At 56.6% G+C, this 26,568-nt stretch overlaps 11 protein-coding genes and 1 non-coding gene across 12 annotated transcripts; 7 read left to right on the top strand and 5 right to left on the bottom strand.

The window, feature by feature from the left end:
• Positions 1–663: 663 nt before the first annotated feature.
• On the bottom strand, positions 664–1,050 carry B0H18DRAFT_1044004 (uncharacterized protein; the record flags this gene model as incomplete). Its single annotated transcript, XM_048030698.1, has 2 exons — positions 664–966; positions 1,034–1,050. Coding segments are annotated over 2 exons (194 nt in total), but the record flags the coding sequence as incomplete, so codon positions are not given.
• Positions 1,051–1,139: 89 nt separating this feature from the next.
• On the top strand, positions 1,140–1,412 carry B0H18DRAFT_1044003 (uncharacterized protein). The gene has a single exon (XM_048030697.1). The coding sequence runs from the start codon at positions 1,156–1,158 to the stop codon at positions 1,336–1,338; it is 183 nt and encodes a 60-aa protein (XP_047886771.1). The 5' UTR covers positions 1,140–1,155; the 3' UTR covers positions 1,339–1,412.
• Positions 1,413–5,299: 3,887 nt separating this feature from the next.
• B0H18DRAFT_1044000 (uncharacterized protein) lies at positions 5,300–5,558 on the top strand. The gene has a single exon (XM_048030696.1). The coding sequence runs from the start codon at positions 5,309–5,311 to the stop codon at positions 5,471–5,473; it is 165 nt and encodes a 54-aa protein (XP_047886770.1). The 5' UTR covers positions 5,300–5,308; the 3' UTR covers positions 5,474–5,558.
• Positions 5,559–7,570: 2,012 nt separating this feature from the next.
• Positions 7,571–8,089, top strand: B0H18DRAFT_886615 (uncharacterized protein; the record flags this gene model as incomplete). The annotated part of the gene is made up of 1 exon (XM_048041130.1): positions 7,571–8,089. A coding segment is annotated over one exon (519 nt), but the record flags the coding sequence as incomplete, so codon positions are not given.
• A 3,366-nt stretch (positions 8,090–11,455) lies between these two features.
• On the bottom strand, positions 11,456–12,815 carry B0H18DRAFT_1043996 (uncharacterized protein). Its single transcript, XM_048030695.1, has 3 exons — positions 12,283–12,815; positions 12,110–12,226; positions 11,456–12,057 (listed from the first exon to the last, which is right to left on the bottom strand). The coding sequence occupies exons 1-3, from the start codon at positions 12,596–12,598 to the stop codon at positions 11,495–11,497; spliced, it is 996 nt and encodes a 331-aa protein (XP_047886768.1). The 5' UTR covers positions 12,599–12,815; the 3' UTR covers positions 11,456–11,494.
• A 2,015-nt stretch (positions 12,816–14,830) lies between these two features.
• Positions 14,831–15,559, top strand: B0H18DRAFT_1043991 (uncharacterized protein). Its single transcript, XM_048030694.1, has 2 exons — positions 14,831–15,300; positions 15,350–15,559. The coding sequence occupies exons 1-2, from the start codon at positions 15,162–15,164 to the stop codon at positions 15,535–15,537; spliced, it is 327 nt and encodes a 108-aa protein (XP_047886767.1). The 5' UTR covers positions 14,831–15,161; the 3' UTR covers positions 15,538–15,559.
• Positions 15,560–16,559: 1,000 nt separating this feature from the next.
• On the top strand, positions 16,560–16,658 carry B0H18DRAFT_t148. Its single transcript has one exon. It is a non-coding gene; the product is annotated as a tRNA-Met (tRNA).
• Positions 16,659–17,416: 758 nt separating this feature from the next.
• On the top strand, positions 17,417–20,224 carry B0H18DRAFT_1125286 (uncharacterized protein; the record flags this gene model as incomplete). The annotated part of the gene is made up of 12 exons (XM_048034992.1): positions 17,417–17,994; positions 18,047–18,100; positions 18,153–18,225; positions 18,276–18,579; positions 18,747–18,866; positions 18,924–19,007; positions 19,067–19,102; positions 19,150–19,170; positions 19,224–19,471; positions 19,525–19,713; positions 19,765–19,850; positions 19,909–20,224. 12 exons carry the CDS (start codon positions 17,417–17,419, stop codon positions 20,222–20,224), a joined length of 2,109 nt encoding a protein of 702 aa, XP_047886766.1.
• Positions 20,225–20,523: 299 nt separating this feature from the next.
• Positions 20,524–21,680, bottom strand: B0H18DRAFT_121762 (uncharacterized protein). Its single transcript, XM_048036694.1, has 5 exons — positions 21,383–21,680; positions 21,312–21,327; positions 21,171–21,252; positions 21,079–21,110; positions 20,524–21,022 (listed from the first exon to the last, which is right to left on the bottom strand). Exons 1-5 carry the CDS (start codon positions 21,516–21,518, stop codon positions 20,782–20,784), a joined length of 507 nt encoding a protein of 168 aa, XP_047886765.1. The 5' UTR covers positions 21,519–21,680; the 3' UTR covers positions 20,524–20,781.
• Positions 21,681–21,740: 60 nt separating this feature from the next.
• On the bottom strand, positions 21,741–22,300 carry B0H18DRAFT_886608 (uncharacterized protein; the record flags this gene model as incomplete). The annotated part of the gene is made up of 3 exons (XM_048041129.1): positions 21,741–21,874; positions 21,995–21,998; positions 22,130–22,300. Coding segments are annotated over 3 exons (309 nt in total), but the record flags the coding sequence as incomplete, so codon positions are not given.
• Positions 22,301–22,894: 594 nt separating this feature from the next.
• B0H18DRAFT_1043956 (uncharacterized protein) lies at positions 22,895–24,232 on the bottom strand. The gene is made up of 5 exons (XM_048030693.1): positions 24,100–24,232; positions 23,804–24,044; positions 23,186–23,751; positions 23,026–23,075; positions 22,895–22,964 (listed from the first exon to the last, which is right to left on the bottom strand). Exons 1-3 carry the CDS (start codon positions 24,184–24,186, stop codon positions 23,393–23,395), a joined length of 687 nt encoding a protein of 228 aa, XP_047886763.1. The 5' UTR covers positions 24,187–24,232; the 3' UTR covers positions 22,895–22,964; positions 23,026–23,075; positions 23,186–23,392.
• Positions 24,233–24,460: 228 nt separating this feature from the next.
• Positions 24,461–25,329, top strand: B0H18DRAFT_121916 (uncharacterized protein). Its single transcript, XM_048036712.1, has 5 exons — positions 24,461–24,541; positions 24,594–24,635; positions 24,696–24,748; positions 24,808–25,101; positions 25,299–25,329. The coding sequence occupies exons 2-4, from the start codon at positions 24,627–24,629 to the stop codon at positions 25,001–25,003; spliced, it is 258 nt and encodes an 85-aa protein (XP_047886762.1). The 5' UTR covers positions 24,461–24,541; positions 24,594–24,626; the 3' UTR covers positions 25,004–25,101; positions 25,299–25,329.
• The last annotated feature ends 1,239 nt before the right edge of the window (positions 25,330–26,568 follow it).

Genomic DNA, 26,568 nt, shown 5'->3' with positions numbered 1-26,568 from the left:
ATTCACTCGACGTGCACGCTACCGACCAGCCGGGAGGCTTGAGCATTGAAGGCGTAGCGATGAACAATGAACTCGTCGCGCGTACTATTGGACACGCGGGCGGCACGCTTGAGATGCGAGACGACCTTGCGGCCGTACCGTCAACATTGCAAGACGACACTGCGGACGCACTGCACTGTACGTCCGAGGTGTTCTATCCAGTCTTCACCAGCCGTCGCGTAGTGGGTACGTCGAGCCGTCCGCTCGACGTGCAAACTACCGGCAAGCCACAATGCTCGAAACTCGAAGGTACGTCCATACTGGACGTACCCAACGCCCGGCTGGCTATATTGCCATTGCCCGAGCCAGCGCGCGCATCAACGAACAGGAAGATCGTTGTGCGTGCTGGTCACGAAGACAGTACATTCATGCTCCGGAACGACCTCCAGGTCGTACCCGAGCATTCGAGTTCCTCATTGCCGATTGTACTCCCAGTGCTCTCGCCAATAGGTGCATCGATGAACGGGCTCATCGTATGCACTGTTAACCACACAGATGACATGCGCCTGTTACGATACGACCTCGCGGTCGTAATCTCCAGATGGCAAGGCGGCATAACGAACGTACAGCACCTCACGCCCGACGTGCTTCATTCCATTGACCACGAAATTCGCACGCACAAGCCCTGGTACAACCTACGGGTGGTACCTGGCGATGGTGCTACGCTGGACGCGCAGAACTGCCCGTCCAGGGTACCCTGTGCTGCCATGAACGCACCCAGAGCCGCAGCGACTGACGGAAGGTCTGTCGTGCGCAGTGGGGGCCACGACGATCGCGCGAAGGCGCTCGGAGACGAACTAATGGTCGTTCTTTCCGACCGTCAAGGCGATACGCCTGTGATACGGGACGACCTCGCGGTCGTACTGTTTGTTCCGCAAGGCGACATGACGGACGAGCAGCATTGCTTATCCGACGTGTCCCAGTCACCTGTACACACTACCGGTGAGTATAGAGTGTCGAGAAGAAAAAGTACGCCCTCGGCGGACGTACTTACCTCGACATCTGCCATGCCCACATTAGTGTGCGTAACGGCGAATGTAGAGCCGGTCGTGCGCAATGCCCGCGGCTCGTCGGGCCACCGTCTCTTCATCTCCGCCTTCATGATCAATTGTGATCATGGAGATGACATCACGCTCAAATTTCGGGACGACCTTCAGGTCGTACCGGGACCCGTCATTCGCCAAGACGAAGCCGGGTACGCACAGCGCTCTGAGCAGCCCGAGACCGCCGTCGGGTCTGCTCAATGCCACCTGGAGGCACTGCCATCCCGAGGTGCCCCGGCCCAAGCGACGAAGCTAGGCATCACCCGAAGGATGATGCACGCGCCGAGCTCGAAGACACGTCCGTCATCGAGCTCGCATCCGAGCCGAACGAGTGGTGCGTCGAGTCGACGCATCTCCGCGCTCGGGAGGGTATAGGCACACAGTACTACAACAGTACTGTGTACAGCGGGAACGAGCCCGCGTGCGTAGATACACTCGTCGCGAGCTCAGAAATGAGCCGCGACACAAGAAATATATTATTTGTGTCGATCGACGTGCGCGCCACGACGAGCAGCCTGCTCGACGCGACGCGCGACGTGCTCAACGCTACAGGCGTTGGGTGTCACGAGCCTGTGGAGAGCGACCCGAGCGCTAGCGCCTACCGCACTACGCTCGACCGCCACCACCGAACCCTCGTTCTCGACCCCTTCCACTCTCTGGGCAGCCACATCGAGCGCCCGTCTGGCGAACCAGACGCGCGTGGCGTCCCAACGCGAGTGCGAACTCGCGTTCGCGACTGCCTGGCTGAACTGCCGCCAGTTCAGTCAGAGGCGACCAACGAACTGGTACCTCGCGGTACAAGTTCGCCACCTTATTCTTCCCCGGCTCCTCGTCTCTTTCCCCTCGTCTCGCGCCTTGACTCTGGCGACCACTACTGCGACTCTGGCGACACGCAACCCAGCCGCGCGACTCCGGACTTGAACACCGCGCGTTCAAGCCCAGCGCCGAGCCGTAAGACCGAGAGGACCACGAGGAACGCGGATCGTGGAGGCTGCGAGGAGATCCCGAAGGAACGAGAAGGGTGCGAGGAAGGCACGAAGGGAGAGAGGGAGGAAGGGTGCGGGGCGAGTAGAGAAAGCGAGCAAGAGGGCTCACAAATCGCAGGTACGCCCTCACTGGACGTACCCGACTCGCCTCCGCCTGTGCCAGTACCCCCGCCAGCGACAGCAGCCCTAGGGAACGACCCGCGGGTCGTACCCTTGTCAGTGCACAACAGCACGACGGATGCGCAGCACAGCACGTCCGACGTGCCACACTCGCCGCCACCTATGACCGCGCCAACAGGCGTATCGACGAACGTGAAGGTCGTCGTACGCTCTGTTGGCCACGCACATCGCACGCACAGGCCCTGGTACAACCTACAGGCTGTACCGGGCAGTACGCACGGCGACACGGTGGACACGCAGAACTGCACGTCCGACGTGCCCTGCGTAACAACGGACGTGCCCAGAGCTGCAGCGACAAACGGAACGTTTGTCGTGCGCACTGGAGGCCACGAAGATGGCGTTGCTGTCCCCAGGTACGACTGCGAAGTCGTACCGTCCGCTCCGCAAAAAGGTACGACTGTGCTAGGGGACGACCTCCAGGTCGTCCACGGGCTCCCCATCTGGCAAGACGACACGGTGGACATGCAGTCTCGCACGTCCGACGTGCCCCACCCATATATCACCGACCATCGGATAGCGAGTATGCCGAGCTCAAGGCTTGACGTACACGCTACCGACCAGCACGAAGGATCGAGAGCTGAAGGTACGCCCCTGATGGACGTACCCATCTCGACATCCTCCTTGCCCGGGATCAGGCCCGCTCTGCAAGAGAGCACACCTACGCTAGGGGACGACCTCGCGGTCATAACCTCCAATTCGCAAGGCGGCACGATGGACATGCAGCGATGCATGCCCAACGTGCCCAATTCAACCTTGACTGCACGCGATGTGGTGTGTACGTCTAGCCCGCCGCTCGACGTACACGGCGTCAGTGATCACCATCCCCCGATCATTACTGACCTCCCGTTGGCTAGTCGCACCGCGCAGGACAGCCTGTACGTCCCCGCGGAAGTACGGGTCCCTGGCTGCTTCAGCGCAGTTGAACCACCAGTGGTCCAACTGGCCGAGCTGCGGGACGACCCCGACGACCTCTTCCGTGAATTCCTCGACCTTCCGTCCGGCAGCGACAGGTTACGCCCGGCCCCGCATCAAGACGGTCCGCACTTCATCACGGAAGTGCGAACATCCGGTGCAGTTGAACCCGCAGTAGTTCAACTGACAGGGTCGTGGAACGGCATCGATTCCGTCCCTGATGGTACCCACTCACGCGCTGCCGTCTGTCCAGAAGACTTGCACTCCCAACAGGAAGTGCAAGCCCCCGGTCCCGTCAAGACAACTGAACCATTCACGGTTCAGCTGGGAAGCCTGCGATACAACCTCGACCTCGACTGGTTGAGCGACCGCCACTCTCGTTGTGAACCAAGCGCCCCGTCGACGGTGCAGCTCGACGATTGCGTAGCCCTAATGGACGCGCGAGCTCAAGACCGTGACCGAGTTGCTGCACTAAGTGTAGTGCAGCAGCCGGCGCCTACGGACCCCGACCGACCAGAACGGTTTTCTGACCCTCAACTCGGCGAGAAATTTACAGTTCTCGCCGAGGATTCGCTCCCAAGGACCCACACTTTAACCCCTATCGACCTCCCCGCGGCCCTCGACACCCATGGCGACTACGACAGGCGCCACGAGTCGGCGACCTCGCATGCACCCCGGAGATCGCGCGAGGAATGGAAGGATGGAGGAAACGTGGACGAGGATGCAGAACCAGGAGAATCAGATGAGGAAGGTCAGGCAGAAGGAGGAGAGGAGGAAGGGTGCGGTGTAGGCGAAGAAGACGAGCCTGCGAGCTCGAAAAGCAAAGGTACGTCCTTATTGGACGTACCCTCTTTATTCGCGCCACCATTCCCTACCCCGCAATCACCACCCGTGATGACCACGACAACCGCATTGGTTGTCGTGGCAGTCACTGTATACAACAGTGGTACAGTCGGCCCGGGGGATGACCTGCGAGTCGCACCCGGCACGACGATACATCGCGGTACAATCGGCGAGTTTACTTGCTTGACCGATGTATCCGGTCGGTCTGTAGCCCACGCACAGACGTTGGACCTCTCCGTCGACGTCCACGATGAGGAGGTCGACGGTGATTTGAGAATCACGTCGGTCGTGTCCAGCACGGTTGCGCATCGGGCTCATGGGTTAGAGATCGAGCTTCATGCTCGAGGTACATCCCTATCACCATCGTCCGCGATGTGTCTGGAGAACTTCACAGTTCTTCGACACAGTGACAGGTCACCATTTTCTTGTTGCCGATAACTGTCGCCATCACTATTGCAGGCTGCATAACTCCATCGAGTTATGTATGACGAGAGTGGATGGCCATGCTGCTCACTGACACGAAGTAGTTTGTCGTTGTCTACAGTATGGCACCACCCTTGTATTGCCAATCACTACCACCGTTGTGTTGTCGCGTGTACAATCCCTTCTTTCTTTTCATTTCTCTGGTTATCTCTGGGACCCGTGGTCGTGTCCAGTGGGGGAGGGTGTAACGGATATTCCCGTTACGGTATATCTAATCTCGTATGCTTGTTCTTGTTTGTTCGAGGGCTCGTATGGCGTGCCAGCGCACCTGCGAGACCTCAGTCCTTTACCATCCTCATCGCCCCATGTATGCTACGTGTAGACAGTCCCTCTGAATAGAGACTGGGTACAGCGCATACCGGGCCCGAGGATTAAGGGACGCCACACACTCCCAGTGCAGAGGAAGAAGAGGAGCTCTACGATGAGCGTATGTATGGCAGGCAGAGTCTCAACGCCTACCAGGACACGGAGAGCGACTATCTCTCGGCTGCGTACATGGCGAAGGGCTTCAAGCAGAGCGACCACCTCTCCGCCGGTCTTGGCTCACGTCCCCGCGCTATCTCGGTTGGAAACCTCGACGACACGACGCGAGCACTGCAGGCCCGCCGCCAGGCTGCGGCTGAAGCTCAGGCGTACAACGATACGCCCATCCAGACGAGCGTGGGCGGTATCCCTCGTGCTGGCAAGGCTAATGCCCGAGGTGGTGGTTCCCCTTCAGTCCATTTCTTCAATGGCGAACTCTCCAGAAGCAACTCGTACCTCGCCGCTCCGCTGACGAACCAGAAACGCGCTACGTCACCGAAGTCGGAGGGGTCTTCCCAGATGCAAACGCCGACCCGCTCCCTCTGGATCGGGAACCTCGATAGCTCCGCCACCAGCGAACAGCTCATCAACGTGTTCGCCCCGTACGGTGCCATCGAGTCGCTCAGGTTGCTGCCTGAGAAGGTCCGTGTCCTGTACATTGATTTCCCATTCCCACCGCGCTAACATTAACACAATAGGAATGCGGCTTCGTGAACTTTGTCGACCAGGCGGACACGATCCGCGCTAAGGAGGACATCTTGAACCGCCTGGGCGGAGACATTGGCATGCCGAACGGGCAGACCGTCCGCATTGGCTTCGGAAAGGCTGATAGCGCGCCGGTCGCTCCCACGAAGGGCACGAACATGAACAGCCCGTCGGCGACCTCGCCTGGTAGCAGGCTCGGTAAGGCGACGGGTAACAACGTCGGACTGGCGGGCATGGATGCGCAGCTGCAGTCTACCCCAACGAGAGCGCTCTGGATTGGGTCGATTCCATCGACGACTACGCCTGCGACCATTCTTAGCGTATTCAGCCCGCACGGCCCCATCGAGTCTGCGAGGGTTCTCACGCACAAGAACTGTGGCTCTAGTAAGTTTTTGTCTGTGTACATGAGGATGTTCGGGAGGCTGATGTTGGTGCCCCAGCCAACTTCGAGTGCCTTGACGATGCAGTTCGCGCTCGCAAGGCTCTCAGCGGCCGCGACGTCCTGGGCAGCGACGTCGGCGCCATCCGCATCGGCTTCGCCAAGGTGCCCGTCAAGAACGGTTCAGAGGGCACCGGCGGACAAGACGAGGGTAACGGCCTCAACGTCCAGGGTGTTGGCGACCTGAGCGTCGGCGCGACCATCGACGCGCTGCGCAACATCAAGGGCGCGACCACTATCCCCGTCGACCAGCAGGTCCTCAGCGGCGCGGTGGACAACTACCGGTCCAACCTGTTGTTGAGCATGATTGCCTCTGGGGCGCATGCGGGCATGCTCGACTCGGCTGGCAAGCCTGCGGGCTGGACAACGGCGGTTACGGAGCAGCAGCTGGTCATGAAGGAGCTCAGTGGTGGAAGTCCCGACGCTGAGGCTGACATTCAGGCCCTTGCAGGTGAGTTAACTGGGATTGGCTTAGTGATCCAGCACTGACGTACTAGCAGAGTTCCGCCCTCCGATGATGTACTACACGACGATCCCGCTGGTGTCTGAGAGGCCTCACAACAGACGGTGCGATGCGTTGAAGCTGCGTGAGCTCCGCAAGAGGCTCGGCACGAGCACTATCTCTACCGAAGAAATCAACAATACCGCGGCCGACTTCCTCGACGGGGAGATCGTTGACCTCGCGTCCGGCTGGCTTGGTAACACGGTATGTCTCCCGCTTCGGACGTCCGTAATCGGTTCTGACAGGTGTCTCTAGGTCGTGCAAAAGCTTTTCGAGAAGTGCTCTCCAACGCCTCGCCTTGCCATGCTCGAGCGCCTCAGCCCGCACCTCGCCATGATCGGAATCCACAAGAGCGGCACCTGGGCCGCGCAGAAGATCATCGAGTGCGTGCAGACTCCAGACGAAGTGGCTCGTCACGCAGAACTTGAGGCCCTACGTCCCGCCGCTCTTGTTGGACCAGTTCGGTAACTACGTCGTGCAGTAAGTGTGAGAGTACGCGTGTATGGGGATGCATACTGATAGCCGGGTAGATGCTGCCTGCGCTTCGGCGCACCCGCCACCGATTTCTTGTTCGACGCGATGGCCGACCGTCTCTGGGAGATCGCTCAAGGCCGCTTCGGAGCTCGTAGTATGCGTGCCTGCCTCGAGAGCAGCAACATTACGGTTAGCCAGCAGCGCCGCATCGCTACTGCGATCATCCTTAACTCGATCCCGTTGGCGACGAACCCGATCGGCGCGCTGCTTCTGGCGTGGCTGCTGGACACGTCGAACTTCCCGTCTAGGTACAACTTGCTTGCGCCTCGATTCACGCCGCACCTCTCGCACCTGCGTACCCACAAGCTCGCATCGCTCACAGTGCTCAGGATCGTCAACCAGAAGGTCGAGCCCGAGGCGTCTACGCAGATCGTCGAGGCCCTCTTCTCGTCGCCGGGCGATCACGTCCTTACCGACGTGCTGGGCGATCAGGCTAATGGTGCCGCCGTTGTCCACAAGATCTTGACGAGCCCCTTCGTCGACCCCACCCAGCGCCCGAGCTACGTAGAGGCCTCCAAGAGGGTACTGATTGAGTTGAAGGTTATCGCCACCCAGGCTTACCATTGTCTCATAGAGGGAGTTGGGATCCTCCTGCGCCTTGCCAACCACCCTGCCATTGCGTACGTCTCGCATCGCTTGTTCCACCGTTCTTTCTGACCAGCCCCTCAGCGAGCAGCTGCATCAGGAACAGGTCGAGCACCTCGGGCTCCCAGGAGGCAGCTTCCGCGAGATGGCATACGAGGACATGAGGTCGCTGCCTATTCTCAATGCCACCCTCCAGGAACCGCTCCGCATGCACTCGCCCATCCGCAGCATCAGGCGTTACGCGCGGAGCGGCCTGCCCGCGCCTCCTTCGCTCGCCGCACTGCTGGAGGACAACGTGTACGTTGTTCCCAAGAGCCACACCGCCCTCGCGTCACCTGCACTCAGCCAGCTCGACGCGCTCATCTGGAAGGACGCGAACGTGCGGGATCCCAGCCGGTGGTTCAGCGCGGCTGGCTTTGCGGTGCAGGAGTACGATGAGAGCTCGAGGGTCGATTTTGGCTTCGGGCTGGTCAGCAAGGGCACGGACAGCCCATGCCTTCCCTTCGAGTGGGAGGGGGTGCAGGCAAGGAGGTGAGAGAATGCGAGTAAGGGGGAGTACGAGTGGCGGGGACGAGTGGGGGAGTACGAGTGGCGGGAGTACGAGTTTGAAGAGGGTGCGCAAGTGGTGCGCGGGTAGGCAGGGAGTGCGAAGCCGATAGATGTAGTGAGCTTAGGTAGGTATACTATGTATGTAGGTTATGTCGTTTACTGCAGTATCAGCCCTGCTGCAGTAGCCAGAGTCAATGGCTGGGTGTGGCTCGTGCGGTGTGGCAGGAATCTCGGCTGCTGCCTTCGCTCCGCGCAGCGAGGCTCGCTTACTTGCTCTCACTTCTTTGCCCTCACCGCTGCTCTCGTCTGCTGTCCTCACTGCTGCTGCACTCTGCATGACTTCGCAGACACCATTTGAGCATGCCCAATGGGGTTCTGGAGTGCTGATCCCCTATGGTGGGCGTCAGGCTGGAGCGACTCAGCAGGTCGGCGAGGGGTTGGGAGGATCGTCGCTAGCAGGTCATGGCACAGGGTCTAATGCTATGATACCTGCCAATCCCGATGTGAGTGCTGCTGTTGCTGACTGGGTTGAGTTGATGGTTACGATTGAGCGACTTAGGGAGCCAGGCTCATCAGTGGTGCAGTTCGGGCGATGACACGATCGTCGCGATACTGGTTACAAGATGGAAACACAGTGATTGGTGTGAGCATACTTACATATACTGTCCTGCATTCATTGATAACCCATTGTAGGTTGGTACGACCCTGTACCGGCTTTATCGCGGCCTGTTCGCCAATCTTTCGTCTGTCTTCAACGACATGTATCACATACCTCCTGGTGATAACTGGTCCGAAGGGACCTCGGAGACGAGCCCGCTGTATCTCTCGCATGTCGACACGTTTGCATTTGAAGCCCTTCTTGAGTGGATGATCGGTCCAGTACTGTGAGTCGTGCAGTGCGATCTTCTCATTATGCTGCTGAACTTTGGGCGACTCAGTCAGTTGGGAGAGCGGGCAACCCTGTTCACCCCCTCTGTGCCAGAGCTCGTCGGGATCCTTAAATTGGCAACAATGTGGGACATCACGAGAGCACGGAGCTATGCGGTGGAGAAGCTTGATGCCCTCCCTCTCACTGGCAACCACGATTGGAGTGCGATCGCGAAGGTTGCATGTTGCCTCTCGTACGGGGTTGACGAGTGGCTTGTTCCTGGCCTGCGTGCTGTCCTACTGCTTGGGCCAGTCGAGTGGGACACACCTCATTTCCACTTATTCAAGGATGCCAACATCTCAAATCAGGTGAACATGCTCTGGCGCCGCATTGATCGCCACCGCAAGCACCTCGCCTGGGACCCTCCGACCTATGTTCAAGGTATAGTTTGTGAGGCCAGTGCGGCTCGATGCAGTGCCAGATGGGTGGCGACATGGCATCAGGCACTTGGCCCCAAGCTCGTGCATCCCGACAACCCGATTTCAGACCAGGTCCTTCTCGAGTCAATCACTGACTGGTCGCAAGAGATGGGATTGTGCTTTTCGTGCCATCGTCAGGTTGTGCAGGCGATGAAGTATAACCCAAAGTGGAACAAGGAGGAGCAGATCATCCAGTCTGTCGCAGAGCGCATTAGGCACGACTATCGGGACATCTTCTATCACTAGTCCTCTCCCTGATTTCCAAATCTTGTTGAGTGTTTCGCTTTCCTGCTGAATTACCAGACACTGAACCATACTTCAGCTCCAATTTTACTTGTACTTCTTCCATTTTAATGCTCCCTCATTTGTGATTGCCAACGATGGTACAAGCAGCCTTAGGGGCTTGTCACTATCCCTACGATAAATCAATATCCCTTTTCATGCGAGAGTCGAGTGAAGTGCTCCCGGGTGGAGCTTGTCGACCAGGCGGGGAAGGAGGAGGAGGTCTTGTCTGCTCGCAGGGTCGCCGCATGCCCTAGTGCAGTCGGGCGGTCGGTGTGGCTGCCCGAATCGCGGTCACAGACGAGGTCAGGACGAGGTGGTGGCGGTCGAGAGCAGCGCTCGGAGCGCACACCGCCGACGCGGGCTCGTGACGCACAACGCTCATCACGCGTCGTCGGTCGCGTTGAGCGTGTCGCGCGAGAACAATATATTGTTGTGAGCGAGTATCATAAGTACGATGGTGGGCGCCAAAGACTTGTTAGATATGTTGGCAATGCGAAAGTTTTAGATATACGAGCCACGAAAGTTTTAGATATACGAGTGTCGACAGTTTTAGATATACGAGTGTCGATAGTTTTATATATACGATGCACGAAAGTTTTAGATATAGAGTGTTACAAAGATTAGATCTAGAGTGTTACAAAGATTAGATCTGGGATAATAAAGCGTCAAACGGTACGCCATACGTGACTGACAGTACGTGTCATATACACCAGCTCAAGCAGGGGGCTTATAGCTAGTTCGCTACCAGCCGCCATATACTTTGGGTACGATCACTCCGCCGCATCCAACCTCATCGGTTCCATCGTGTAATCATTGATTTCCAGCTTTCTCTTTCTCCTAAATATCGTCGGAATATGCATTGCCATAGCTCAGCTTGAAGTGAGTGGACCACCAAACAAAGTCCCGCGGTCCTATCTTACGACAGTTTTCTATCCCTTCCCAGTTCATCGACGCCATCTCAACTCTGACAGTTATGTGAGTCTTCCACGCCGCGTGCATAGCAAGGTACAGCCAACACTCACCCTTACACTCCCAGACTGACTTCCATATTCCTGTCCCGACTGATGCTTGACCTACATTCGGCGATCCATATCCACAGTCAACCAAGTACAGCAGTACTCAGCACGGTTGAGTCGCTCGTTTTCACAGAAGAATCTGGGTGGGTAGGCGCTATGGAGCTCTCTCAGAACAATGACGGCAGGGCCCTCGAAGTGTGTAGCACAAGTGAGTATATCTGTTGAACACGTTTCAACCACCCGGTTGACTCTGTCGGTTTGTGAAGCGGATATCGCCCAAGTGGTCGGCGTATAAATCTACCCTCTGAATGCAACCATCACCACGACGACATCGTGTCGCGCTCTGCACCTTGAAGGACAAAGAACAATCGAGCATGTTCAACAAACCTACCTCAAAACAGGAAGCCGATCAGGGGCGCGACCTCATTATAGGCTCGCACGAGACAAGGGAACGAGTCAAACCATGGCATTAGGTGACAGTATGCGGAAAACATGACAAATCCGATGGCTACCAAAACGAGACAGTAGGGTGACAGTGCAACAACGGTGTATACTATTCTGATGGCTATGGTAACAACTGCAAAGTAGCGAAGTTGGCCAGAGGGGATAGTCCTGACTCGAGACCACTACCCTTGTGCTCCCGATATGTTTCTTCACGGTCGTGGTCATCGTTGGTCCCTATATTTCTTCCGAGCTGCGACCCAAGGCCTACAGGGCTGTCGCGCTGTGCACCAAGATGTACACTAAGCTTCCCGTGTTCCATGAAGTGTAGTCGAGCGTACCTGCATTTCTTCCTCATCCGGCCCGAACAAGTCATCGCTCCAGGACGACTCCCGGTTGCGATTGCACTCCATGCTATCTCCATCGCTGGACCTCGACGGGCCCGGACTTAGTTCTGGCGTGGACAATGGGTCGGATGTTCCGCGCGAACTCCCAACCCCGATATCGAAGGCACCAGCGCGGACGGGAGGGAGCAGCGTGGGTGAAGGTCGTGGCGCATCGTTCCGACTCTCGATAGACGGGCGCGATGGAAAGAAGTTGAAGGGGTCTTCGGAGGTCGCCGTTGGCATGAAGGGCATACAGAAACCACCTGGACCTGCAGGGGCCGTTATTGGACGAGGCACAGGTCCTGTTGCTGAAGAGATGAACATGTCATCTGAGTCTTGCCTAGCCGTGCCTTCAGAGGCTGGCTTCAGGGTTGGTGATGAACTGGCGGCTTGAGCCTCTGTGATCTCCTTGGCACGAGCTTCAGCAGCTTCCTTTGCCTCATTTGCTCGTTCTATAATCCGCCCGTGCTTGCCGATCCCTGCAACGAATTATGAGTAAAGACATTGACGTCGTCGAAATCGCACACGCACCTCGTTTCCAATCCAATGAAGTCTGACCCCAATGCCACTTCAGGTGAAGCGCGAGGCCGTTTGGGAGTTTGAAGGTGCGCGGACACAGCGGACACTTATGAAGTGGTCCTGAATAGGCTGTGTGTCTGTCAGCATACGACTGATTCAACTCTGCGTTCGTGAATCAGACTCACTTGAATGCGTTTCTTCTTCGTCGTCGTCGTCGATCACAATGATTTCAGGTTGCATAGACCGCTCCCCGCCTGTATGCTCCTCTCTGTCGGAACAGTCCGGCCTCCCGCTGATGCCTTGCGTTTCCCCCTCGCCATAAGCCTCTTGCTGGATCTCTTCCCATTCCCCCATCATATCTTCTATACCTGCTTCACCCGTTCCCTTCACAACACTCCCGTCATCCCATATCCACTCACGTCCCTCCTCGTACCTCCGCAACACTCCAATTCGCCTTCGAATAGGCACCGTCTGCTTCGTCTGCTTTAAGTGATGGAACATAGCCGACCACGCTGCCCCGCCGAAAGAGGGACCTTCTGTCGACGGGTCGGTCGAGATTGCACCTGAAGCCGTGGCAGACTCTGCTTGCTGAGTAGTATCCGAACCAATTGATGAACGTACAGTAGGCGAGGTAACGGCCTCCGGGGATGGCAGTGGGATCGGCTGCAGGCGCGGTCCAAGCGCTTGCGGGGGAGGTGGGCACGACGCAGAGACATCGCTCTCAGTAGCCTGAGGTACGAGAAAATCCGTAGACGTATTCGAGGCAAACAGAGTACCAAATAGTCGTTGACGAGGATTTTCGGCAGTGGCCATCGTCGCAGATCCGCTCGACAGCGAGTTTGCCGGCAGAGCGTCCGAATGATGATGTCCTTGTGGCGCAGGCAAGGGCTGAACACCGAGCGTAGGCGACGGGCCATTTGACATATGCGCGGGACTACCTGGCGATACGAACGAAGAAGGCCCCAGATTGTCGACAGGGAGCTGATCCTCCACGCACACATCCCGTTGCAGTGACAAGTCGTGTGCTCGCGTGCCCGACCCTTGCACACGCTGAATAGGCGTGATCGCGCGACCAGGAACAGAACTGTCAAAACCAGGCATTACAGGATCCCGACGAAGTACATCCTGGTACGAGGTCCCAGAAGTAAGAACCCACTGAGGTAACACCCCAGTCCTCTGTGCATGGAATGCAGCAGGATCAACGGGAACGAGGCGTAGCTGCGGCCTTCCGCCTCCACCACCCTCATCCACACGTACGCCCACGTTGCTGTCGGTACCAGTAGAAAGATCGACCCCAGTAACGTCAGAGTGCGTCGCGAGAGCCGCCAAGTCCAGATCGAGTCCCAGTGTACCGTCGTCTAAGCCCGGTACGAGCGCCTCGAGTTCAGCGAGAGGCAGTAGGTGCGCATCCAGACCTAGCACGTCCAGTCCCATAGCAGGCATCAACTCAGACGGGTCCGCGGGGGTTGATGTATGCGCCTGCGAAGTCGACAAGTAGTCTTCCAAACCGAGCATATACGCCTTCGAGTCAGGCATGAGGCCATCCATGATCCAGTCCGGTAGTGCCAAGCCAGGTATATGCGCATCCGTGTCGAGAGGAAACATTTCGTCGACGACAGAGGTTCCCCAAGTGGTCCCAGCGTCGAGCATGTGTGCGTCCAAAGCAGCCAGCTGTTCTTCGGTGAGCGACCCGCCGGCGAGCATTGCTTCGACGGCTGCGTCCATTTCGAGCTCGATCACGTCTCTGACAGATTCGATGTACGGCTGCGGTTGTTCCGCCGAGACCGGCACTGTAAGTGGTGCTTCTGCGATGTCGACGCCGCCATTACCCATACTTGGAGACGAAGAGATCGTCGCAAGCGCGTCGGTAGCATCAAGTAGGGTGTTGATATCGAGGTCTTCATTTTGAATAGGTCCAGAAGATACCTCAACGCCGCCCGTACCCTCAGTGGTTCCAAAGTTGGGCTCCTCGCTGTCGCCTTCCGAAAGACGGAACTTGCGCCCCCCGTCGCCAGCGTCATCGACTCCAACCGGCGTATCATCCCGCTCGACATGCATTCGATCTTTCGTCGACCGTTCCTGGAGACTCCGAGGCTCCCTGAGATCTTCGCCGGCGCACTCTTGCCGGGGACGCTGACACCATTCCTCGTCGTCTCTCGGCCAAGGGCGTTCGCTCGTGGGGTCTACATCTGGACACCCGGGCTTTTCCTGAGGGTCGCCTCGTGCTGGCTGCTCCATTTCTACATCCACCTCAGGATCCGCGCGATCTTCTTGAGCGTCCTCCGGTCGAGGGCACCCGCTCGCTTCATCAACATCAGCAGTTTCTTCATTGCCCTCCACGCCACCGCGAGCCGGCTCCTCCACCATCTTCACGTCCACTTCCTCCCGCGCTGACTCAACGACCGAGGCCGGACCTGCCGTTTCCTCCGTCTCGCTAGCGTCCTCCAACCGTGGACGCTTACGACCTTCATCGTCACCGTTGAAGTCACCCGGCGTCGCGCCTACAGGTAAGTCTGGCTCATCTTCCGACTCCGGCGTCGGCGGTCTCTGCACTTCGCGTTTCTTAGCAGCTTTGGACTTCGTCCGCTTGCGCACCGAGCGCGTCCGCTTCGCCTGTGTCTGCGTAGTGGGCGAGGTCTGCGGACTCGCGGTCGCGTCACCACTGGATGTATGCGCGACTCCGGGGACAGGGGAACGCTCGGCAGCGCACACCTCGACGGCTTCGCCGGGTTCCGTGGCCTCCTCGCTCACGCGCGACTCCGCACGTCCGAGCCTGCGTGACCCGCGCTTGCGCTTCAGAGGTTTACCGGTCGCCGAGGGAGGCTTGACCAGATTGTCGTCCACGAGCATGTCGTCCCCCTCCGCTCTAACATTGGGCGACGGAGGTATGCGAGTGCCTGACTTGTTGGCGGCCGGCGCGTTTTCGTCTGCTGGAGGCTCGGTCTTGCGCGTGCGACGAGTGCGTGGTGCGGGCTGCGCGTCGGTGATGCTACGCAGAGCGTTGACTGCAGCTTGCCTCATTGGGCGTCCGCGAAGGGAGTAGACATCCTTGACGGGTTCCAGAATGCGGCTTGTTGTCCTCCCAGCGGTCGTCGCGGTGGCAGGGACGTCACGAGTTTCGTGGGATTGGGCAGTATCGGCAGTAGGTGGCGGCCCCTCACGCTGTTCTACGCAAGTGGTGAACTTGACGGTATCTCGTGGCTCTGGTTTAATGGTCAGGCAATCGAGGGGAAAACACCGCTCTACACACACCTTCCGACTTCACGGCTCTGCTAACCTTCAACCTCTCATACCCCAGCGCGACCTCCGCCTCGTCTTCGATGTGCCAGCATAGCTCCATCGGCTCGGAATTTGCGGGGGACGTCTCGGCACCTGACTGTATGCGCCCCTCGGGAGTCTCGGCTCGCGACGGCGTCGAGGAGGGTAGAGGCGAGCTCTGAACGAAGGGCGAAGCCATAGCGAATGTCGAGAAGTGAGACGTCGTAGGGAGCGAGAGACCGCGAAGCTGCTCCCTTCGACCGACGGCGTGGGCCCCAGCGTTGGGTACAACGGTCTCTGTGACCATGTCGGACGTGACTACTTGCGCGGGGAGATGTCGCGGGAGAGGGGAACGGCCCGGATGGGTGACGACGCCGTTGTCGAGGAAGACGACGTTCTGGCCGGGAGCGGCACGGTGGAAGGGGGCCTTCTTGCGAGGCTGCTTCTGGGTCTTCCTGCCTGATGTCGACACGCTGGCCATCGATTCGAGACTTCTGGGACAGGTGCAATTCAGTGGGTACTGCGGCCTCCGTCGTCGGAAATATGTACCTGGTATTTCAGAGTGTGGAGGGGGGCTTCTGAGAAGAAGTGACAATCGTCCTGCGTTCAGCTACGCATCCAGCGCGCCGACAATATTGTGGTCATGGGGAGACATGCTCGACGTCCGTCGAACGGCCTTGAACTACGCTCCATCTGTGAAGGGATGTGCGCAACGCAACCTAACGCAACGCCGCGATCGCAGGGACATCCGTGATCGAGTTATCTTCCTGTCTGCTCACGATGACCGCGTGACAAGGTTCGGATTCGTCTTTGGAAAAACAGTCTACCAACAAACCTCTTCGCCACTTCCGAGGAGATGATGTTCTGAGCCGCGTCGAAATTGCTGTGATATATGTGTACCACCTAATTGGTACCACCCGTAAGTAATGCGGTCGGCGTTGCGACGATGCTCGGAGTAGTGCATTGCGTCCAGGATGTCTGATGTGACAGCTGTCCCTGCACCTGCCATGGGGAATTCCGGCAGCGTGCGTGTGTCGACGTCAACAACATGAATGGAGCTTTTGACGAGCACAAACCTCACCGAACGTCATTGCAAGAAGCGGTTGAGTTGATCAAACCGGACGAAAAGTCTCGCACAAGTCTCAGCTGCAAAAAACATAAGGACTGCTCTGGATCTGTATGCTTTATGTGCTTCATCAACTATAGCAACTTGACGCAGTGGAAGCGTGCGGGGCTCATAAATCACGTGCATGTTACGTAATTAGAAACCCCGAAGTCCCTGGATCGAAACCAGGAGTTGCTAACTCGGCGTATATTTTTCTCTTACCTGAAAATAGAATTAAGCGCTTGTTTAGCGTCACGTGTAAAGGAGGAGGTTTACCGTTGGAGTCCACAATCCTACCCCGTTGCTCCTCCAGGTCCACGGCGTTGGCCTGTACACTGGGCTCACTAGTACTGAACGTCTGAACAATGATGAACAATAATGATAGATGGAGGACGAGTCGTAGTAAGTGAGTATGGCTCCTCAATAATCATTCAATTGCTCAGTACTCAGTCAAGCACTAGCGGCGCGATGTCGTACTGATGTCGTCTGTTCGGACGTCTGAACTTTGAGGCCTGCTCAGCATTGCGTATGCGTGCAAGCAACCGTACATAACTGCGACGCCTCAGCGCTCACTTCTCGTTCCCGTGAGTGTCTTCGTGGCGATAAGTATGGTTCTCAGTTGTAGCGCGAGCGCCTTGCGGTTCGAAGCCCACAGATATCTGTATGTCTGAAACGCTCAATTCTCCAAGCGTGAGTCCCATCCCCAAACATCTACATGGCGGAACACTTACTCCTCGAGCTTCAACGATGCTGCTGCATATCCGACGCACGGCCAGGTAGCAGCAAAAAAAGGTTCACTGCAAGGTACGTGGCTGGCCCGTCGTATTGACTGCTTCGAAACCATGTGTGCATAGCATCGGAACAAGTCTATTATCTGCTTTATAACGTACGTTTGCGGTCTTCTGTGGTTGTGCGCGATACCTCGACTCTTGCCCTCTCTGTGCTAGTCGTCAGCCATGTCTCGTTGCCCGCTTCAACAGCTACGCGCATTGTTGCAGTATATCCCCTCTTGGAAGCCTCTTCGACACTTTGCACGGCCTCTTGCTTTCCTCCGACTCCTTTGGCAATGTTATATGAAAAAAGGCGCAGACCGAAGCCTGCCGCCTGACACGAAAAGGGACAAGGGCATCAGTGAACATTCCCCTTTTGCACTTGCGAGCGACGCAAACGACGTGCTCGGCAGTCTTCCTGCGTTCGTCACTGCAGGCAACGAACCTGCTGCGTACCCCTCGATGCAGGGTCAACGTATTGGGTCTCCGAGTCATGTACTCTCCGACAGCGCTTCACCTGGGGGTCGAACGCTGTCTGATCTAAACGCGGACTCAAGGGAGAGTGTTCGGGGAACTGGTCCATACCCGTTCACTGTTCAGGAAGACTCCATCGTGACCTCAACGAATTCGTCGATCCGATGCAACCTCGTGCACGGCGACCACTCGCCCACTACCTTGCCTGCTGGCCGATTGCTGCATGAGAGACGAAGTCAGAAGACGTACCCTATAGTTGTAACAGACAGATACAAAACGGCGAAGGATTGGTGAGTAATAGTATGGTGCATTCAACCCCAGCACTGACATTCGCTTTATCAGGGAACAAAGGGAGCTCGCGTATAAAGTTGAGCCCGTGAAGATGTCCTACAAATTGTGCGTCTTTGATGATTACTGTAACTATCGAGGTACATCATGACAATCACAGGGCTGAGCCTCCAGGTGATTGGGAAGCACATACCCACCCGAAAGGCGCTTTGTACTTTTTCAATCGATCTCGTGTATGTTTGCCTTCTCATGACTTATGCTTCTCACCGGCGACTATTTGCAGAGAATATATACAGAAGCATGGATCTATGACCCGGCGATACTAGAGGAGATCGAGGATTTCGCACATCGGCTGGACGAAGAAGTGCAGAAGAATAACTTCGTATTGCCACCCAATGCAGAGCTTGTGCTCGAGCTGGAAGATGTTCCGGAAGAAGCACATGTTGCAGGTCTCGCCATTGATGTCACCCATTACTGGACATATTACTATGTAAACCATGCCGAGAGGGTACTCTTTTGGTTGACAGAATACGATCTCGAAGACGACGTACAGCAAGTCAGACACATACAATCGGATTTTCATCTCAGTGGGTCTTGCTACAGCATCGTGTGTCATAACATATTATCTGACGCACTCTCGCCGGCTTGCACAGAACATCTCGTTGAATCATATTATTGGTAGTAAACCACGTCGTGCTGTTGTATGTAACTCCATCCCACGTCCTACACGCCCGATGCTCATCTTCTTTGTAAGCTATTGGTACCGATGTTGATATGCTCGGTAGGAAACATATGGAGCACTTCCCGGTAGGGCAAACAATCACGGAAGCTTTGAGGACTGAGGTACTGTGCATTCTCATGTATGCCAATGTCGGTGGGTCTGCTGCTGTTCGATAAGACTCCATTGTAATTCACTTTCTGCGTCGTTCAGACCAAATCCTATCAGAGTCATCGACCGTTTCCATGAAGCCCGACGAAATGCTGTATCTCACGAAGATGCTTGAAATATCGAAAGGTCAGTGAGGGTTTCGTGTTCAAGATCATTGGCGTGCTTTAAACTCATTAGAGATGTAGAGCTCGGCAGCAATGACTATATTGCTTGTGTTATAGGTAGGTATCTTCTTCACAAATGTAGCAGTGATTAACGATTACGCAAGGACGTCTGATGCATAACGTTGGTACGGAGACTAACAGATTTTTAGTGCGCAAACTATAGACTGAGGTGTTCCAGTTCATAATAGGTACAACTTCTCGTTCGGACAGAGGGCCGCACGGCTAGACCGCTTCCAGCCCATATTCGACCACGACATCGGGGAGCGGTCTTCTTCATTTGCCTTTATCTCTTTGATCCTCTTTCGCGTACCCGATGCATACCTTCAAATGATCGAGACAGTATGGATCGATGGGGAAATCCAGGAGCTGGCCTGGGCCAAATGTGTTGCCAAATTGGAAAGGGACTGGCAAGACGTGGTGGTCACTGTACGTCCTGACGAGTATGGTGACAATGTGATCTCACGGAAATGATGTGACAGGCCACCGTGTTGCTCAACGCTAACATATCATTCTTGACCATCAACGATGTTGACTCAGGCGCTGGTTCTCGAATACCATCACAGCTTGCGAGCTACATATCCACCATCGCCAGCATTTCTGCGACAATGATAGCATTGCTGCTCGTCCGCCAGTATCATATGGGCTCCACAGACACGGCGATGGATGCTGTGAGCAGTTCTCCTAGAAGCACATGCGACGACCATTGATTGTGCTTGCAGACAATTCACCTGTATAAGCACCCACGGCTAAGGCTTGAGATGTTGAGCCTCGTGCACAGTTTACCATATGTGTTGCTCATGTGGGCGTGAGTTTAGATCAGCATGTGTCCATCGCTCTAATCACACTGACCACTCACGGATCAGAGTCCTCGCCTTCCTTCTCGCCTTTGCATTCGAGAATTTCCGCATCCTCGACATCCCGACTCTCGTTGTGGCGACGACGGCATGGGGCCTGGCAGTCGCCCTCGTCGCCCTGTCTCTGCACACCATGTGGCAAGGCGGTGGGTTCTCACTCCGCCAAAAGATGCGAGAATTGTACCAGCAAGTGTACGACAAATCCCAGCTTCGGATGCGCGAGTTTGTGCAGAAGAAGCAGCACGCCAACCGAGACCAAGACACGGTGCCATCGACGTCCAGCAACTTCGCAATCCCAACGGCAATCGAACTGCAGAGCGTATGATGAAGTGGGCTTTTGATGGCCGACGTACCGCGATTAGTTAGTTAGCCCCGGACGGCGTCGGAGGGATACACGCGCCCGACACACCAAGTCGGTAGAAGAGTCGAGGATGGACGAAGGGCTCGAGGGACTCGGAAGAGAGGACGGCGAACGGGAGGGCTCTGCAACACTAGTGTATGACTCACTAATGACGATGACGCCGTCACCCCGATTCTCCAAGAGCGCAAAGGCGACCCGTCGTCGACTTGAAAGCGCGTTCATAGGACCGCGTAGGTTGAGGCGCGCGCGATACGGACGTGCGAGCGGGCGTACGAGCGAGAGCCTGGGAGAGCGTCGAGCGGTAGAGATTCGATGCAGGGTAGGGCGCCCAGGCCCGGTACTATAAGTACATGCAGTACGAGAAAGACGTTCTGGGACAACGAGTCATGAAAAGTATCATACATACTTATGTGGGTGCGCGTGAGAAGCCGATCTGCAGACAGATTCAAGCCTGACAACAGTCAATAGCGACTGTCGGAGTATTACTATACACAATCTGCGCGAGAAGGAGCATCCGGCCGTTACGGGCTCCCCGCATTTTGAGGTGCATCTGCAGTCTCCAAGCCACCGACACCCGTAGCAGAGCGGGAACCCATCCACATCGCCGACACCTCCGTGTCCAACTCGATGGCCTCCGACTCTTGCGTATCCCCATCCGGCCGCACGGAGCCGCTCCGCGTAGCGGTCGTCATCGACGAATCCAACCCCGGAGCCGCGCCCCTCAGATCCAACGTCAAACGCGACAGCAGCACCGAGTTCAGGCTGGGCGCGCCGAGGTTGAGTGAGACAGTCGGATGGCGACGCGACGAGGGACTCACATGCATGACCACAGCTGCCAGACCTCGATGAACTGACGAAACAGGTAAGGGAGTGTGCTCAAGGCGGGAAGTCTGCGGGAGCGCCGACGTACCTCGCATGTACACAAAACGCCGGCGATGTCAGTCGTCAAGTGCCCGGTGACCAGACCGATGACATTGACGACACAGAGCAAACTGCAGTAAACGTCAGTCTCTGCACTGGCCACAAGAGTCGGCGTCCATATGCGACCCACGCGAAGTATAGCAGCGCTGGCATCACTCGTCAACGGGATGTAGATTGCGCGAAGAGGGAGGTCGTACGTACTGTCTCTGAGCATGATATCTGTGATCATCGTTCCCCTCGAGATCGACGTGTGCTTCTTGATCCAAAACGTCTTCACGGCTGTGAGCACCAACACCATGCCGTCCGACAACAGCGACGCAGCCCGCGCGCCCATCATCACTGGTAATACCCTCTCAGCGATCAGCACGGAAAGACGTCGACTTCACATACAACTGCAATAGGTCTACGAGCACATAGCATCTGGAGAATGGTGGGTGGGCTTACCTATATATCGAATACGCAGGGCCGCTATTGAGCGAGAGCGTGCAGACTTCATACCCCAGGAAGCCGCTCACTACGGGTTGCGACTGCATGAAGACGTACTGTGCGGATCGCATGGTTAGCCAGGAGTGCCCTCGGGCGACGGAGGACGTACGGTGATGATGACCGGGTTGGCCAGGCCGAGGAGGAGGACGGCGGCAGCTATCCATGCGTTGCGGTCGAAGATGGCATATATGCGGAGGGATGCAAAGACTGCGGGTTGCGGAGTGAGTAGCGTGCGCGAAAGCGATGTTGGGTACAGAGTATCGTCTCACCGGCGGCACTGACCGAGATGATCACTGCAAAGGAAACCTCGGTGCGTAAAAGGACCACACAGCTAAGATAAGACGTGTTATTAGACATCGCCAGAGCCGTAGGGTGATCCAAACATGAAGTCTCACCTCTAGGCGCACATTCGAAGCGTGGAGATCAGACTGGTACCCACTCGATCGAGAAGGAAGTGCTTACTGAGTTGGATTGCCAGCGCCACGAGGCGCGGCTGAGCAGCTCGACGGCGGTGTTCAAGACCGCGGGGTAACGCAAAAAATAGAAGAGGACTGTGATAGGCGACAGTTTACTCTTCCATATCAAGTTGACCTCACGATCGAATGTCAGACACCAGTCGTAACAACATAGTGCTGCAGCGACATGAACGATGAGCGACGATCCGCGACCATAGGCCGAACGATCGTCTACTCACTCGTCGCCGAAAAGTAGAGGTAGTTCTCAAAGTAGTAATAGAATCGCAGGAAACTGCGTGGTGGCAATAACTGTCAGTGGGCCTCATCTGCGCCGATCGACACATGCCAAGCACGTACCCTTCAACCAAACTCGCCTCCGCGGGTGTTAACGAGAGACCCACTAGAGCGACCATGGGATTGACAGGGGCCCGTCAGCGCGTTCCACAGGCCTCAAGCACGCAAGCGTCCCAGTTAAGAGCGGCGTCGATGTCGACATCCCAACAATGTTCCTTGCTTCGTCCACTCTAAGGTAGAGGCCGAACAGAGGGAGTTGATAGCCGGTGGACCGTGATCTATTTTGACACGTCGGTCCTTGTTTAGACCTCCATTCCGCGTCGATTTGTTGCGATCAGTGACTAGGCAGAATCGACTGCCAGAGCGCGTAGTCTTGGCCGTTCGCACCAAAGCTAGCAGCGAGCTTGCTCGCCGCAGGCCACACTGAACGAATTCTTGTTACTGCTGCATACGCCACCAAGGCAGGTCCCGTGTTATCGCCTGGCTCAGAGATGCTGCACGGATCTCGGGGCGAAGCGCAAGGAGCCCGGACAGAGCCGTATCGGCCACTTGAGAGAAGGCGCGATACACGTATTAGTACATATGGGGGAATGCGTGGCAAGTACGCACAGCCACCCGTGTCGTCTCGCGACGCCGCCGGGATGAACCACTCCTCCGGCCTGCCCATACCGCCTTTGAGCACATTGTATCCGAAAAGCCCGGGAAGAAGACTAGATCCATGCGCAGATCATCGTACTTACCCACCGCGCGACAGGCTCCAATGACGCACCTTGTTTGACTCATGGCCCGCTGTCAGGTCGCCTTCCTCGCTCTGTCCGCTCGCGGAGATACGTTTCGCGTAGCGATTGCGATCGCAGACATGGTACTGTACAAAAGGAGCACTGTTGTTTTTACACGGTTGAGGCCTTGAGAATGGCATGTTCGGGATGACTGTATGCAGGTGGACAGACTGCGCCGTACGGCAGCGCGGCGTGCCTTAGTCCTCCTCCCAAGCCATGACAGCGACCTCGGCAAACTCCCTCCAAAGGGTAGCCTCGTCCGAGGTTTCTTTACCGGGCACCTGGAACACAAGGAGAGGAAGGCAGCGGAACAGGCCTTCGTACACGCGTGCCGAACAGTCGCCGGGTTTGTCAACGACAGCCTTGCCGTTGAACCTTGGGACGCGTTTGCCGTAAGGAGGGGTAGCGTCGAGCATAAACGCCGTCCGCTCGCGTTGCTCAGGTGTGAAGCCCGAGAGGGTCCAGATCCAGAACGTGCGTATCATGCTCAGCAACGTCTGCTGGGACACGCTAAGGACGGCGGGAGAGAACTCAAATCCGGGAGAGACTTTGAACTCTGTGGGCGTAGTCAGCCTCATTTGACATGCAGAGAGGTCGACGTAACGCACCAGCGAGCTTTGCACGCGCCTCGACGAGCGGCGTAGGGTCTGGTTGCCCAGAACCGCTCCGGCTGCCCGACATGTATCTCTCTGTGAAGACCCTGACCTCCTCCACAAACGCGCGCATGCGCACGACTTCCTCCTCTATTCCTTCTGGGACGGCCGTTGAGGTGCTCGACGCGTCCTTGTTCTCGGTGGGGTGGCAGACGCGCTTGTGAGTAGGCCAATCGGCGAGCTGGCATTCTGCGCTCTGCGATGTGTTTCAGCACGTGTATATCCAGTCAGCCATGTCCGAAAACGCGCACACAGTATCTGACGGAAAGGCATCGTGAGCAGCGCTTGGTGCCTGATGCTTTTGAGCAAGCTGCGCAGGATTGCTCCGTTTCGCTCATGGTCGCGGTGGCTGTGGGGAGGACGACGCGTCGGGCGTTGCCGGCGCCTCTCAGATCTCCCGTTGTGCTGCTGCACCCAGTGCGCACCTTTGCCAGTTGAACAAGTGCTAGTCAGATGTCAGTACCTCAGTGAGGAAGGCCTTATCATTGTTCTAGTACATACTCACCATCTTCGAGAACAAACCCTCGCGAGTCACGCAAGTACTGCTCATCACCCTCTTGATTTATGACTTCAATCGGGGTCTCCGAGGAGCTGAGGTATCGCACTGCTTTCAACCTGAGTATGGCTAGAACATTCGACCCTCTGGCCCCGACTCTTTGACTACATAGTCTCATTCTTGGGACAGTATCACCGGTACGGGATTCTTCAGAGTTGTCGTGGCATGTCATCGTCTGACTTACCTCAGTACTACTTGCAATCACACGCGCAGTCTCGGCGCATGACATACGTACGTGGTCCATCTGTATTCACTCCCATACCTCGCAAATGCTCAGCTGCCAGATAGTAGCCTGTGCTTGTCGACGAACCAAACGTCAGAGGTACCAGGTCGACGGATATCAGGTCGGTGAACCCTGTTATCCCTCAGCGATACACGAATACAACTGACAGACACTTCGCAGGGGTGGAGTAGGCTCATTCCGGATGCGCTCTGCACACCGAAGTGCTCCGTTTTCGAGTACACCGGCCAAACACCGGCATGAACATCGCGGTTCGCTTCAGCAAGCCAACGCGTCGAGACTTAACGGCGCCGTGGTTATATATCGACGCAGCCTCAAGTTGCGGGTGGAAATTGTCTCTGCAGCCCCTTCATCGTAGCCCACGGCGGAATGCGCTCTATACCTCCGCTTAGGTCGCTCGGACCGATCACTCAGCGATTCAGGCCTGCCTTGGGGGAGTAATTCGGGGTATGGACGGTGCGTGCATCAGTCTCCTGAGGCAGACATAGACAATTCCTTCGTGCCTCAGGATATTTTTGTCTGACGCGTGCATATGCTGATTCGCGCGGGTCAGATTCGCTGACATCGAAGCATGTGCACGCTGTCAATCCGTTCTGTCGAACTAGGTACATACATACTGATCGTTGCTGCTTGATGCTACGTAACGTTGACAGCTCCGCGAATGCGCACGTCGCTCTCTCGGTATGACTCAGGCGTGCTGAGAGGTGTCGCCGCGTGGCACATACGTACGTTGGCAGTCTCATAGGCCACTACTCGTGTCGCTAACACCCTGCCAACTCATGGTACTTATGTCTATTCGTAGACCGTCCAGATTGACCGGATTTGTATCAGCATGTTAGGTTCTGCTAGATTTGGAGTCTCGATACATCTAACTTGCATTCCTTAGCTTGACATCAGTACCTCTGTCGAGACTCGCCCTGAGCTACGGGAGACGGGTGTTTTCAAGTTGGGACTTGCTGGTACCACGGGTTTGATGCCTCCGTAGGCAGCACCCTGGTCTTTGCTGGTTGCCGACAGTCTGGTGGTGCGCGCCACCGACGACCCGTCGGAGAACGTTGGCTCTGATCGACTTTCCGTCTCCGATAGCCCTCATGTCATTCACTCTGCATGCTGATGGATGTGTGTATGCAGAGCCCCGAATTCTCTGACGAGACAACCTGTACTTAGGAGGATGCATCCGGTTTGAGTCAAGTCGAGCCTCGTGTGCGGCGTGTCCACGTTTCGAATTGTTCTCGGATCGCGTAGCAAGCCATTACTTTACACCGCATACCCAGGGCCGTCTTCATGTCTACAGATCGGCGCGAGCCGCATCCAGATCCTGTGCACAGTGAGTCTCAAAAAATAAGGTTTTGAGTTACACGGCTACTGTGCAGACGATCGGACAGGTTCACATGGTCCGAGTCACAGTATGGAGATTGGACACAGCGTGGATGACGCCGGCGACCGTCGTCGTAACTGCCGGTGAATGTATAACAATGCTCGGAGCTCTGGAGTGCGAGGCCGAGTTGGATGGACGGTAGACAGAGATCCGAGGTGATGCTGAAAGTATGGGAGTAGGCTTACCGCCAGCTACGTGTGTGCTGGTTTATGTGGGGTATGTGATTGCTGATAGCTGCATAAGTTATTGTTCAAAGTACTAGGCCGAAGTAGGACGTACGTAGCCACAGCCCGCCACTGTGGTACCCTACTGCTAATCCCCAGCGGCCAGCCACCTGCCTGATGCTACTCAGGCCTGTGGGTTCCACGTAACGGTATAGTGCTCAACTCGTCTACCGTCCTCCCCCACTCAGAGGTCGCGTTTAGAGTCTGCCCACAGGAGACTATAGGTCGCCGCAAGTAAGGCGCCAGCACACTGGCGCTTGATACGCCGGACGTGACACAGGTTGGTGGCGTTACACTACGGTATAACTTGTCAGTAAGTTG

The sequence above is a fragment of the Fomitopsis serialis genome (assembly GCF_022376445.1).
Source record: "Fomitopsis serialis strain Sig1Antser10 chromosome Unknown B0H18scaffold_150, whole genome shotgun sequence".
Taxonomy (NCBI): Eukaryota; Fungi; Basidiomycota; class Agaricomycetes; order Polyporales; family Fomitopsidaceae; genus Fomitopsis; species Fomitopsis serialis.
The sequence above is the reverse complement of the archived record's forward strand: the minus strand, read 5'-3'. Positions and strand labels throughout refer to the sequence as shown.